This window comes from Peromyscus eremicus, chromosome 14 (genome assembly GCF_949786415.1).
Source record: "Peromyscus eremicus chromosome 14, PerEre_H2_v1, whole genome shotgun sequence".
Classification (NCBI taxonomy): Eukaryota; Metazoa; Chordata; class Mammalia; order Rodentia; family Cricetidae; genus Peromyscus; species Peromyscus eremicus.
The window spans coordinates 63,079,117-63,093,879 of record NC_081430.1 but is presented as its reverse complement, the minus strand read 5'-3'; the positions used below and the strand labels follow the sequence as shown (position 1 = coordinate 63,093,879).

At 42.1% G+C, this 14,763-nt stretch overlaps 1 protein-coding gene across 3 annotated transcripts in view; it reads left to right on the top strand.

The window, feature by feature from the left end:
- Dync2i1 (dynein 2 intermediate chain 1) overlaps positions 1-14,763 on the top strand; it is a 50,281-nt gene that overhangs the window by 28,855 nt on the left and 6,663 nt on the right. For all 3 annotated transcript variants that reach the window (XM_059279116.1, XM_059279117.1, XM_059279115.1), the window contains exons 13-20: positions 1,275-1,447; positions 2,533-2,695; positions 8,168-8,281; positions 8,386-8,447; positions 8,874-8,925; positions 10,926-10,986; positions 14,259-14,358; positions 14,539-14,670. In XM_059279116.1, coding sequence (XP_059135099.1) covers positions 1,275-1,447; positions 2,533-2,695; positions 8,168-8,281; positions 8,386-8,447; positions 8,874-8,925; positions 10,926-10,986; positions 14,259-14,358; positions 14,539-14,670 — 857 coding nt within the window. The remainder of the gene's footprint in view (positions 1-1,274; positions 1,448-2,532; positions 2,696-8,167; positions 8,282-8,385; positions 8,448-8,873; positions 8,926-10,925; positions 10,987-14,258; positions 14,359-14,538; positions 14,671-14,763) is intronic.

Sequence of the window (14,763 nt, the reverse complement as noted above, 5' to 3'; positions counted from 1 at the left end):
GCCACTAAAAACTAGAAACCGGGCCTGTGAATGACTCAGTGGGTAAAGGCGGTTGATGCACAAGACTGGCAATCGTGAGAACCGACTCCATAAAGTTGTCCACTGACCTGAACACGTGCTTGCCCCTCCCATCATGTACACAAGCTAACACACACATACACACACACACTGGAAATCCAGTGGCAATGCTGGCAGAGTTTTGCTCATGAATTGTGAAGGAGCACATATACCCATTGTCATCCCTTTCCTGGAGGAGGACTTCAGGCTGCTTGAGGAGGCAGCGCTGAGGGGATGGCCGTGAGTGGTGAGGGGATGACCTTGAGTGGATGAGGGGATGGCCGTGAGTGGTGAGGGGATGACCTTGAGTGGATGAGGGGATGGCCGTGAGTGGTGAGGGGATGGCCGTGAGTGGCGAGGGGATGCGGGAGGACAAGTTTGATCCCAGGTATGGATGGTATGGCCTGTGAATTGAGAAACTAGTAGGCATGGGCAGTAGGTGTCAGGTCATCACGTATGGTTTTAATTAGCTAGTCCTACAAAATTCTCACTAGACTATGGCTTAACATCCTCCTGTTTCTTCGTCAGTAGCCCTGCTACTGAGAACTGTAGGGAAAGCAGCGCTGCCTCAGAAGTCTTGGAATCCATTCTTAGATGCTACACTGGCTTTGGATTAGAGTAGTTTTCTGTATGGAGTTCTGAGGACTGTTTTAAAGAGAACTGAGGTTCCTAACAATAGTATCCTAGCAGCATGCCATGGAAGGAAGGCCATTCCAGTCATTTCCAGTGTGGTGCTGAATTTCCAAGACCCATGCACTTGGTGTGAGGAGCTGGTAGATGAGAGGAAGTGTGCTGTCCTGGCCTACACTTCTTTACAGAGAAAGAATTTCCTTTACTGAAGCCACAGGGTCATTGCGGACACAGAATTTAGGTTTACGCTGTAGGCATTGATCACAACCCAGATTTGGAGTGAGGATCTAACTCATTAGGTGCAGTGCTTCCTGGCATGCATGAAGCCTGGAGTTCAGTCCTCAGCACTGCAGAATGTGGCGGTGCATGTCTGAGGAGTGGATGCAGGAAGACCAGAAGTTCAAGGTCATCCTCAGTTATGGAGCAAGTTGAGGGAAACTAGAGCTGTGTGGGAACTTAACAACAGCACGGTAGGTTTTTGTTCAGCTGTGAACAGACCGTGTTTGTTTCTTCACTGAATTATATTTTATGTGAGAATTTTTGAAATGTTTGAAATGCTAAAGTGAAAATGCTTTTCTTATCTTCAGGGCGGAAAGTATCCTGTTTGCATGCCTCTCGAGTTCAGAGGCAGACCGTTGTCTCTGTTCATGACTTACCTGACAAGGCATTTGCCCCGTCTCTGGATAGCCGGCACCTCCTCTGTGTGTGGGATATTTGGCAGCCTTCAGGGCCCCAGAAGGTCCTGATATGTGAGTCAAAGGTATTCTCAGGAGGAGTCTGTGCTTGTTTCCAGGAGGGTGGTGGCTGACAGTAAACATCACAAGGAGAGGGTGCAGAGGAACAGGCAGAACGGGGGCCCAAGTTGTGTACTGTGTCTGGTGCCCTTGGCTCTGTTCTGACTCTAGAAGTTCACAGTTTAACAGGACATTTCCGACTGAGAAACCCAGGATTATTGTGCAGGAGGCTCTCGGTCACCTGTAAACTAACAAATGAACATAGTTACAGGCTTAATAAAAACATGGCCAGGATGACCACAGGGCTGGGATATTTGGGTCATGCTTTTTAGGTTCTGATTCTCTAGATGTCTTAATAGTCTTGTGATTTCTTTGTGTTTCTTTTTCTTTTTTTTCTTCCTTTTTTTCCTCCTGACAGGAAGCATGTAGTAACCCAGGCTGGCCTTGAATTCTCCATGAAGCTGAAGATGACCTTGAACTTCTGATCTCCTGTCTCTACCTCTTGAGTGCAGCATTATAGACGTGCTCCGCCATCATTGTGCAGTTTCTTACTGTTGCTTGCAATAAGCGTCTTTGTCACTCAGATTCTTCTACCTTACGTGACTCTGGTCCTGTTACTCACAGGTCCACGGCCATCTTCCCTTTCATATATACGTCATTTTTGATTGGGAAGTACTATGTCTTTATGTTCCTTGACTCAGCCAAACCATCAATATGTAAAGAACACCTTTTCCAGTGCCATTTTAGAGTCTTGGAAGTTTGCAGTAAAAGCCTTGAATAAACTGTCAAACAATGGACTTCCCAGGTTTGCGGTCCAGACGGTTGCACCGAATGGAAAGAATCATTAAGCACATTTTGTGTATCCAGATGTCTACTAGATGCCTTGTTTGTGATCATATTCCTACAGAGTAGATTTCTTACTCTACTGTCCATGTGAAAACACTCACCCTTGGCCAAGTGAATTTTATTTTATGTGCACAGGTCTGTGTTGTACTTAACCATATCCTGTGAGGATCTTAATCTGTGTCAGATACCATACTTAGTGAAGTAATGTCTGTGAATGCAGCTATCATAATTTTTAGCCAGTAACTTCCTGTGATTTATTTTTCAGGTCACATGTTGCTGCTTTAGCCCTTTAAAAGCATTTTTGCTGTTTGCGGGAACAGTACATGGCTCTGTGGTCCTTTGGGACTTAAGAGAAGACTCCAGGATACACCATTATGTGAGACTAAGCAATTGTCTCTGGGCCTTCAGGACCCCAACGTTTTCCACAGGTTAGTGTTGTCTATTCTCTAGAAAAGCCTGGGCAACTTTGAGGACTAAGGTTTTAACTTCATCTGCTTTTATTGATTCAGATTTTCCAGAGGATGAGGTTTGACTCTGGACAAAAGAGGAATTTGATAAACAGAAAAAACCAAATCCATTCAAGCAGTCCTCATTGAATGGCCAGCAAAGTTTGGGGTATTCTTTCATGTTAAATGTGTGTATTCTAAAAAATCCCCAGCAAAATGAATTTTAGATTGATTAGTTGATTGATCATGGTTTCGAGGACCAAACTCAAGGCCTAGGTAGGTGCTGTACACTGAGCTGCACCCCACTCCTAACTTCAGTGTCCTAGGTAGCCAAGGTACAGTAGTATATGCACACTCCTGGGCATCGCTAGGGAGAGCTTGAGGCGGTGAAGTAAAGAGTTACCTCTTGGGGACAGATCCTTCGTTTTACCTACATGAACAGTTCATACTGTTTTAGACTACGGTCACCATAGCAATAATAACAAAAACCATTTCTTGGGGCTAGGAAGATAACTCAGTGGGTAAAGCATTTGTTGTGCAATGTGAGACCTGAGTTCAGATCCCCAGCACCCACACCCCTTTTGGCTGGGTGTATTGGTACACACCTGTGATCTCACTGGGGAGTTAGAAGGACTCACTGGCTAGCTAGCTCTAGGCCAGTGATTCTCAACCTGTTTGTCGCAACCCCTTTGGGGTCCAAACAACCCTTTCACGGGGTTGCATATCAGATATCCTGTTTACATTATGATTTATAACTGTAGCAAAATGATAGTTATGAAGTAGCAGTGAAAATAATTTTATAATTGGGGGTCACCACACATGAGGAACTGTATTAAATGTTCACAACATTGGGAAAGGTGAGAATCACTGCTCTAGGCCCAATGAGAGACTCTGTCTCAAAAAAAAAAATAGCATGAAGAATTATCAAGGAAGACACCTGATGTAGCCCCTGGTCTCCACATGTACATGCCTGCACGTGTACCCACTCACACATGTACACACACAAACACATACATATACAAAGAGCAAGCATTTCTCACCTATAGGACTTCTAAGTGTTTTGTGTACATGGGCTCATTTGGTTCTTGTACTAGCCCTCCATCCCTGTTGCTTAGAAGGGTGAAATGTTCGTCTGTGCCACACTGACTGCACAGGCAGAACCTGAACTCAGAGCCATCTGGCTTAGGCTTTGGCACTGTGGCCTTTGTTGATTGGCTTCTTCCCATAGGAGCTGATATCCCATTGGCTGAAAGAGCAGGCATAGACCTTCTCATTCTCACTCTTCTCCAGTCTTGTCCCTTTCCTGTTCAGTCTCAGGAGCACAGGACACCACTCGAGCACTTGGTGTTCTGTCTTTTCCCACAGGCCATCAATCTGTTTTCTGTGATTATTCTGTCCCCAGTCTCTTTGTCCAGATGCCGGAGGGCCAGACTCTCACATGTCATTTGGGGTTCTTCACTGCAGAGTTGTAGAGTGCACTCCCTCAGCTCCCTGGAGCTCTGTTGCAGTGTGCCAACTGTTGCTCTGTACCTCACCAGCACTGGTCCTATCGTTGGGTGGTGGTGTTTAGCTGGCTATTTAGTAAGCATGCAGTTTTAATTTTGTGGGTTTTGACTTTCACTAGAATAACTAATGGTCCTAAATTTATCTTCATGTGCTTTTTTTATCAACTAAATATTTTGTTGATTATGCCTATTCTTTGCTCATTTTTTTTTATTGGATTGTTTTCTTAAGTTTGTTTGTTTATTTTTGGAGAGAAGGTCTTGTTATGGAGTGCTGGCTGTCTCAAGTTTGCAGCAGTCCTCTTACCTCAGCCTCTTGGGTGCTGAGATTGCAGCGTGATTCATGCCTGGCCAAGTTTATTTATGTTATTGCTGTGATGCTAGAGACCGGACCCAGGACCTGGCATTTGCTGGGCCAGCACTTTACAGACTGAGCTCTATCTCCACCTATTAAGTTTTGAAGTTTTATACAGTCTGGATATGTTTTACCTGTTTTTAGTCATACTCCACATTCCTTTTTGTAAAATTGTCCCTCAAAGACAGAACATTTTAAATTTGGTGGAATTTGATCATCAATATCTTCTCTCATGACCATGCTTTTGATGTTGTAATAAACAGGTTTCACTCAACAGAAAGTCACAGGGGTTGGGCTGTTGCCTATGTTTTCCTGAACTTTTGTAATTTTAGGTTTTACATTTAGGTCTGGTCTGCGTGATGGGGGAGGTATTAGTCTACAGGTTTATTATTATTATTATTTGTGTATATGAATGTCCCACTGAAATTCTCATTCTTGATGGCCATTTTCACTGCATTCAAAGCTTTTTTGTACATGTGGCTCTCATCAATTTGATTATGATGTGTCTTAAGCAAGGACCTATATCCTTCCTGCTCCTAGCCATCACTGAACTTTTCATTGTCTCTGTAGTTTGTACCTTTTCCAGAAAGTTCTATATTTGAAATAAAGTGGAATAAACATTTTCAGATTGGGTAAGGGTAAGTGTGTAAGTTTCTATCATGTTTTTTAGTGGCTTAACGACCAAATAATTTTTTCCTTTATATTTTTAAAATAAAAAGTATATAAAAAAGCAAAACAAATGTTATGGATAAATTTGTCAATTTACTTATTGAAGGGATAATTTTACAACTATTTGTATATAGGTCTTTGTGTGAACTTGTTTTCACCTCCTCTGGGTAAATACCAAGTATAATGGCTAGATATTTATTTTTAACTTGACAAAATCAAGAATTACTTATGAGATAATCCTCTAGGCATATTAAAAGGGGATTATCTAGATTAAGTTAGCCTCCGGGCATGTCTGTGAGAGATTATCTAGTTGGTTGAGATGAGAAGACTGAACTGGAGGTGGAACCATTCCATGGGATGGGGTACAGGCTGCATGTATGAGAGAAAGCTCCCTGACTGCAGATGTAATGCTACAACCATCCAAGGCCCTGCCTCCATGCTTCCCAGGCGCCATGGTTGTGTCCTGGAGTGTGTGCCAGAGTTAACCTGTTCTGACGTTGCTCTTGACAGACGGTTTGCCAACTAAAGAACTCGATTCCCGGGCTGCGTAGTGAGAACTTGCCATCTGCCTTCCCACAGGCGGGCAGTGAGGCCTGCTGCTGCTTCATACCTCACCAGCACTCTGCATGACCATTGCTATAGGTTTGGGTCATTCTGCATGGTCACATTTCCCTTGTGACACGTGGAGCAGTCCTGTCTTTCCTTATGCTCATATGCCATCTGCGTGTTTTTTTGGTAAAGTACCAGTTAAGGTCTTTCCCTAATTTAAAATTGCTTGTTTTCTGGTAGTTGAATTTATATATTTTGATAAAACACTTATGAGGGGAGGATTTTGCAAGTATTTTCTCCTATTCTGTGATTCTTTTCATTCTTTTAACTAAGTAAGTCTTTTAAATTGGTTTATTTTTGTCCCTCTCCAAGCACTCTTAACATCACAGATAATGTTTCCTCTCTGTGTACTGTAATTTTATCTGTGCTTTATATGTAAAAAGAGCAAGCCGTTTTATTTCTCTACTAACTAATTTTTGCCCTTTTCGAGAGATCCTGTTGCTATGGAGAGTGTTTGCAATGATAGGTACCATATGGATTTTGATGCTATTATAAAAAGTATCTTTTTTTTTCAAACAGTAAAGAACATAAAAAATTTATTATATGACTCAGACTCTAAGTTTTCTTTCCTGATGCTATAATAAACTACCCTAAGAAAAGCACCTTAAAGGCAAAGGTGTTTAGTCGACTCACAATCCAGGTTATGTCCCATCACAGCAGGGAAGTTGCATGGTGGGAGTTGGTCACATTGTGTCCCCAGTCAGAAGCAGAGAGCAACGGGATGCCACATGCCACAGCTCAGCTTAATCTCTCCTTTTCTAAGTTTAGTGCTCAGCCCAGGGAATGGTGCCTACTCACAGGGATACCCACAGGCCAGCTTGACCTCGATCATCCTCACTGAGACTCACACGTGATTCTAGATTGTGTTAAGCTGACAATTAAAACTGACTATCACACAATCCAGAAGATACCTTTTAAAACATGACATTTTCTAACTGCTTATATAATAAACATTTGAATCCAGCATTGTTTTCAAAGCACTAAATTCCTAAGCTATGCATGGTATTGACAGGACACTGGTGTGACCTCCCTCCCTTCAGATGCCTCCTCGTATAAAATGATACAGCATTTGCTATAACTCAGACACATTCTCCTTGTACTTGATGTCATCTCTAGATGACTGTGTATGTGATGTGTGAGTAGCTGTTGTGCCCCAGTGCTGAGGGAACAATGACAAGAAAAGTCTGCATATGTTGAGTACAGGACAATTATTCTTCCACGTATTTCCAGTCATGGTTGTTGAGTCCACAGATGAGTACAGAGGGATGACTAATAAACTACTTTATGAAAGGGCTTCCTTTCTTTCCTTTTGCCATGTAACTATCTTCCACAGAACTCAGGAGTGTGAAACTGTGGAGCTTCTGAAGGAGAACTGGCTGTTGTCACATGTGGATCCTTCACATCTCATGTGAATTTCCCCCTTGGGAGGCCTGTAATATCTCTTCATTGTATTGTTCATTAGCTTTTTTTTAAGTTCAGTCCAACACTCATCCTTTTTTTTTTTTTTTTTCTGTTTCTGTGTGGGGTTTTGACTTTGGGTGGATTTGTTTGTTGCTTTAAGTGCATTTCCCAAAGCGGTCTGCAGAGACCTCATTCATCTCAGACTACTTGTCTTCTGCTTTGTGTTTTCTTCTGGGATGGGGTAGGGCAGGAGAATAGTCACACCTGATAATTCTTCTTGCAGTATCTGCACATGGAATTTGAATTTCTGACTCCCAGACATTCTGTAGGCAACTGTTCTCTTCATTTGTGGGTGGCAGTATTTCTCCTGACAGTGGCTATCTGCTTGTTTCAGACAGCTTGGTCCTATGCTCTGGCCAGCACTGCTGTGTTCCCAGTCTGTGCTGTTCTCTGCCCTTATAACTAGCCCATAAACAGCACTTCCCTAAGGCCCTCTTATATGCCCCTCTTTCCCCAGCCTGTTCTGGAGGCTTCTGACCTCAGAATCATGTCTTCTCCTTCTGGAGTGCCTGCTTGAGTTCCTCATCTTCATAACACTCTTGGTCTTGGAGTTTGTTGACCTCCTTCCTAGCCCTGTACATCTATTGCCTCAGTGATGAGACACTCTAGTAATGGCACAAGCTTTGGTCTTCATTTCTTGTTTCTCCTCTTATAAGTGTTTTAAGGTTGTAGTCTCTATTTGCTAGAGATGCTGAAAATCAAGATCATGGACCTTGACATGTGGCTTTAGGAGAGAGGTTTATGGAGAGATTCAGGTCTTTAGACCCAGAAGCTTCTGCATATTTCTTAACATATAATGCTAATTTCATTGCTCAGCTATATGACTCACAGTGGGTACTATGGGCCTTTAATCTCTAGATGGAGTCCTCACATCAGTGAACCACCGAAGTCCTCTTCACGCCATAGAGCCAGTGGCCACATCTGCCTACAAAAAGCAGAGCTTGGTGCTTTCACCCTTTTCTACTCAAGAAGGTACGAGAGCCTCACGCCCACAAAATCCTTCAAGCAATAGCTGTGCGGAGTGTTATGCTTATTTAAAGCTGCTTTCCTTCATTTTCTGTTTCTGCTTTCATTAGAGATGACAGGCTTGTCCTTTCACATCGCTTCCCTGGACGAGAGCGGTGTTCTCAATGTGTGGGTAAGTAAGAAGTGCAGGGCCACTTAGAGCTGAGTGAGACCGTCCGGGAGCAGATCGGCACCTGGCTGGGGAATGGGTCAGGGATAGAACAGAACACGACAGTAAGACCCTCTGTTCTGTGAAGGGGTATGGAATTGTATGCCTGGCCTTTGGCCTTTGGGAATGCATGGCAAGGCATCAGTGTGAAAGGATGTGTTAGGACTTTTATAGGGAGCTACTAATGAGGTTACTGAGAGAGGAGAATAGTAAGATAAAATAATGAATAAATTTAAGTCAGTTCTGAAGCAAATGATTAGTATTTTTATGAAGCAATTATATTTTTAGGATCTAGTGTAGCATGTTATTTTATTAGAGCTATTCTTTGTTTAGATTGTTTCATAATTACAAAATGTATCAGTATTCATTTTTTCAATATTCTGTTTTTAGGTGGTTGTTGAATTACCAAAGGCAGATATCTCAGGTTCAATGAGTGATTTAGGTAACTATTGAAGTAAAAATTAATTAATTATTGTTTGCTAAAATTAATAGAGATTAAAGATATCACAACCTGCTTTGAAAAACAAGTAATTAGCAACCTGAAAAATGGACATCAGGGTTGTATGGACATCTCATTAGCTAGAGTGATTGAGTGATGTCTAATGGGTGTTTCCTTCTGGAGGTGTCCTAAGTTCTGCTCATAGCTGGCATTCATTCTGCCTTGTGACATAAGTGACTGTCTTCTTTTTCAGTACACTTCAGGTGTCCACGTCCTAAGTCCTCCTAGTTTGGGGCTTTCTTCTGTGGTTTTTGGATTTACCCAATAAGACCCTCTGTTCTATGAAGGGGTATGGAATTGTATGCACATGAGGTCACTAAGTGTGGCTCTCCTCAGGCCACTTGGAAGTGTCCCATATAGAGCAGAAGAGATGGGGAAACACACTAGGGTCCCCGTGGTTTGCTGTTTTCAATGCCACTTGGTATGGCTTTCAGTTCTAAGAGGCCCCAGACAATTCAGTTCTGTTGAATCCTGTGGTCTAATTTGTCTGCATTTTAAACTCAGCTATCTTACCCTGAATTCCAGCTGCTAATTTTATAATGACAAAGTCTCCTCTCATCTTACCTGTTTCAAGAGTGTATCCCAGATAGATCTGAAAAAAAAATAAGGAAAAAAATCCAGGAATGACACTGGCCTTGCTCCAGGTTCTCAAATTCAGAAGCAGGCGTGTAGCTAGAGTTTTTCCTGTCTGGCCCACAGTCAGGACAAATCTCTCTCACCTGCCAGTCCCGCAGCTGCTCAGACCCAACCAAGTAAACACAGAGACTTATATTGCTTACAGACTGTATGGCCGTGGCAGGCTTCTTGCTAACTGTTCTTATATCTTAAATTAATCCATTTCTATAAATCTATACCTTGCCACGTGGCTCATGGCTTACCGGCATCTTCACATGCTGCTTGTCATGGTGGCGGCTGGCAGTGTCTCTCTGACTCAGCCTTCCACTTGCCAGAATTCTCTTCTCTGCTTGTCCCACCTATCCTTCCTGCCTGGCTACTGGCCAATCAGTGTTTTATTTACTAACCAATCAGAGCAACACATTTGACATACAGAACATCCCACAGCACAGGCGCTTCACCAGTCAAGTGTTGATCCCGTCTTGTTGAAGTGCTGTTCAAACCAGTTTTTACTGTGGCTGTGGTTGAGACCACTGGTAGCAGGCCTGATGTGTAGATCTGCCACCTCTGTGATGACATCAATATTGTTGTACAGTGGATACAAGAGACAAGTCATGCAACGCACTTGCAATTACCCTTCCTAGCAGTGAGTTGAATATATTTCTGCAGGCTTTTAGTTCAGCTGCACTCAAGGTTCTGGAGAGCACCTTGCCTAGAACTTTGTTTCACTGTATATAAATCTCTTAATTCTTCCCTCTGCAGGAATGTACAAAAGGGAGAATAGCTTTAAGACAGACATTTGGCTGAGACAACTGAAGGGTCCATATCTGAGGAGAGCAAGGAGGGAATAGAAAATAACACCAGGCCTCTGGAAGTTGCAGTTCTGTGGTGTTTGAGTGGAAGTTAGAGGAGCTGATCAGATTAGAGGAGGAATTCAGGACACTAGTGGCCATTCAACAAACTGGAAACCTCGGGGTTTCAGATGATGGCTTTGAATGACAGGCACCTTGGATATTTACGGCACAGGATTTGGCATTTTGAACTAAGTATTCAATACATATGATACCCATTGTTCTCATCAGTCTGAAAGTGTGTGGGTATCTGGATCATGGCCCCATGGAATTCTGATAATGACCTGCAGATTCTTGACTCTCTTCAGCAAGGCATAGGCACCTCCACAGATTTAGAGGGAGTCCTGCCTGCATTTATATTTTGGCATTCCTTCTGGTTATAAATACTTAGATAAGGAAGTGAGTCTGACAACTGTAGGTGGGTTTTGATTTAGCTTCCATTAAGAAGTGTTCGTGTTTCTGGTTTGTCTGATTCAGGTCTGATACCTGGAGGGAGGATCAAATTGGTGCACAGCACTGTGATCGAGTTGGGCAACAGGTGAGACTTCCACTGGGGATTGAACACACCCCTCATCCCAGAAAGACTGTTTCCTATTAAATTCATGTTCTGTTTTTGCAATGAGGACACATTTTCTCACATTCAGTTTTTGCTGTGTGAATTATCAATAATAAGACAATGTAACAAGTATATTTTTCAGATATAATGCTAATATGCATTCATAAAATGTTTCTTAGCTTATAAATAAATACTGTTTGACTGTTTTTCATTCAATTTTAATTTAGACTTAAAGTTAGTTAAACTTGATCAAATCAAGTTTTAGGAACTGTGAATATTGAAGTAAATTTTATTAATAAATTTTTATTTCCAGCTGGGCATAGCACACATCTGTAATCCTAGCATTTGGTAGGTAGAAGCAGGAGGATTAAGAGTTCAAGGCTGTTCTTGACTATACAGTGAGTTTTCAGCTAGCCTGGGATATATGAGACCTGTCTCAAATAAATAAATAAGCAAACAGAAATACCACAAAACAATAAACAAATAAAAAAGTGTATTTCTGCTTTTACTCATAGAATTTAATATGAAGTACAGATTCTTAGTGAATGTTCCAGTATTAGTAGTATTTACATGTTCCTTATTGGTTCCCAAAGCCATACATATTTCTGTCATTTACTCAATGAGGCTAACTGTTAGTATGTGAATTACCCTTGAAAAATCTTTGAGCCTGTGTCCTCTTCATCACACAGAATACAGTGAATACAGTCATGCTTAGAGATTTCAAATCAACTTACCTGACTGAAAGAGTTATGAAAGCAGATCAGTTAAAGTCATCAGAGTATTACAGAGCAAGACATGCACATGCTCTCAGGCCGTTCCCTGACTTCATGTGCTGCACACCTCTGCTGAGCTACTGTGAGACTCTTCTCTCTGCTCGAGACTCTCACTTCACACCATGCATTCTATTTATTTTTAACTATAATTTCCTCCAGGATTTAACTGTGTACTCCTCTAAGGGAAATAGCTAATGTATTTGTTGCCATATTTCCTTTCAAAACTCATAGCTGTGTTTCTGCAAGATCTGTGGGAAAGAAGGGATAGAGGCAGAGTGGATTTAAAAAAAGTCCCTAACTCTGTAGCCTCTCCTACCTTGGGTAAACAGGGGTGGGTGGCCAGACTGATACACCAGGTCTTTGTCCTCTTTCTGCCACCTGTGGACTGTGGATGTCCTGGGAAAATGTCACTCTGGATGTAGTAGCCATCTTGCCCTCAGTGATCCCAGCAAGCATGCCAGTGAAGTAGAACATTCCTTGTTGGCATGGTTATAAGAGTATGATGTGTTGTTAGAATGAACATAGGCATGTAAGAGCCTGAAGGAGGGAAGGGTTGGATCCAGAGTGAGATGGGAGCTTTTTGGGAAAGTGATTTGTGGTTCTTTGAGTAAAAATGGTCCCTATAGGCTCATACACTTGAATGCTTGGCCAGGGAACAGAACTGTTTAAGAAGGATTAGGCGATGTGGCCTTGTTGAAAGAAGTGCATCACTGGGGATGGGCTCTGAGATTACAAAAGCCCATGCCAGGCCCAGTGTCTCCCTCTCTGCCTGCTCTCTGTGAATCAGGATGTAAAGATCTCAGCTACTGCTCCAGTATCAGGCCTGTCTGCTTCCTGCCATGACCATTCACTAACCCTTTAAAACTGTCAGCCTCCAATTAAATGCTTTCTTTTACAAGAGTTGCCTTGGTTATGGTTTCTCCTCACAGCAATAGAACACTGACTAAGACATCATACTGAATTGATCCTTGAAAGTTTGGTAAAGGAACATGTCATGACTCTAAGGCAAAAGATATCTATACTTAGAAATACCAGCAGGTCTGCTGTTGAAAACAATGGGATGAGTTGGTGGTTGGCCTTGACATGCCTGCTTCTGTGCTGACAGTCTAGACAGTGTCTTGGAGGTGACAGGGTCTTATTCTGAAGAAGTGGAATGTCATTTTTGAGATGTAGGATAATCAACTTGGAAAAATATGAGTTTGCAGTACAGAAGGTTCTGGACATTGGAATGAAGGACACCAGTTAGGAGGCCAGTGTAGTGGCCTGTATGGAAAACAACCTGGGTGTGGAGAACTAGGTGTGAGTTAAAGAGTAGAAGTGGAAATCTGGCGGTGAGTTGATAGAAGCAGTGGGAGGGAAGAGCTTCAGTTGGCCCCACCTTCTACTATAGTTTGATTACTGGGTAGTACAGATGAGAAGAAGAAGGGTTATTTGTCTATCATATGTATGAGTGTTTTGCCTGCCTATATGTAGGTGCACCACATGTATATCTGGTGCCAGCATAGGCTAGAAGAGAGCACCGGATCTCCTGGAACTGGAGCTACTGACAGCTGTAAGCTGCTATATGAGTTTTGGGAACAGAATCCAATTTAAGAGCAGCAAATGCTCTTAATTGCTGAGCTATTTCTCCAGCTCCAAATGTAATTGTTTTTGTTTGTTTTGTTTTTTAAGAAAAGAAAAATCTCTTAATGCTAGGAATAAAGAAAGAAGTTAAGTTAGATAATAAGGTTTTGAATTAGTGGTGACAACCAGGAGGCCAGGTTATTAGGCCTTCAACCTGTGGCTCAAGCCTTGTGCAATCATAGATGCACTGGGCTGCCTGAGATAGAGACCTAGAATTGAGACCCTGTACAGAGCTCTGGAATTCACTGCCCCTTTAGTGTGAGGGAAATTTAGAAGTTTCACCCCTAGGTAAGGGAAAATGGACCTCAAGCTAGATGTATATGGGAACCTGCAAGCTGGGATGTGACCATCAGAGTCCCAGGGGCCTTGAGACATAAGGACAACTGCCTTGTGCAAAAGATGAGCTCACAAACTTTATAGGAACCAGAAGCGTGAGAAAACAGTGCACCTTGGTGCACACATAGGATTAATCAGCACGCTAGGAACTGTCATCACAGTGGAATTTGTTAGAATCAACTACTAACTCACCCTCTCTCTCAGCATCAGACCTGCTGGCAGTTGTACAATACACTTTTAGAAACAATGCTGTAATTCCCAAATTTTCAACCAGCTGGTGGTTAAATAGTAGAGTCAACATAGTCGATAAAAGAATCAGTAAACAGAATGATGGATCTGCAGAAATGATCAAGCATGTGATACTTGAAAAAGAAATAGGAAGCAGAGTAGCTGAAGTCATGGAAGGAGTGTGATATACCTGCTCCTCATTGGAGATACATGGCAGTGCTAGGTGAGTGTAAGGTCTTGTCATCATCCAGGTTTGCAGAAGCCATGTGCTCATCTCTGCTTTTTATTTTTCAGTCTTTCCCATAAAGATAGTGAATTCTGGGGATCCACACAAACACTAAGTGTCAAATTTCTGCCTTCAGATCCGAATCACTTTGTTGTTGGCACCGACATGGTTAGTATTGTTTTATATTTCATCCTTTCCACCCAGCCTTACCTGATAAATATCTTTATATCAAATTAACTTACTGATTGCCTTTGTTATAATGTCTGAATTGTTTCATCAATATGGTTTTGTCCAGTCTTGTGTCTAATACTTTTCTTTGGCCTTTCGTGGCATTTTTGTAATAATCAGGGACTTATAAGCCACAGTACCAGACAAGATTGGAAAGTATCTCCTAAGGTGTTCAAACCTCAGCAACATGGTGTCAGACCAATAAGAGTTAATGTGATCGAATTTTCACCATTTGAAGAAACAGTATTCTTGGTAAGAAAGTCACTTTTCATTGATATTATTTGCCTGTTGGGGCATCATAACATTGCAATCCAATAGAAAATTTAGAAAGTTTTGGTCTCCTAG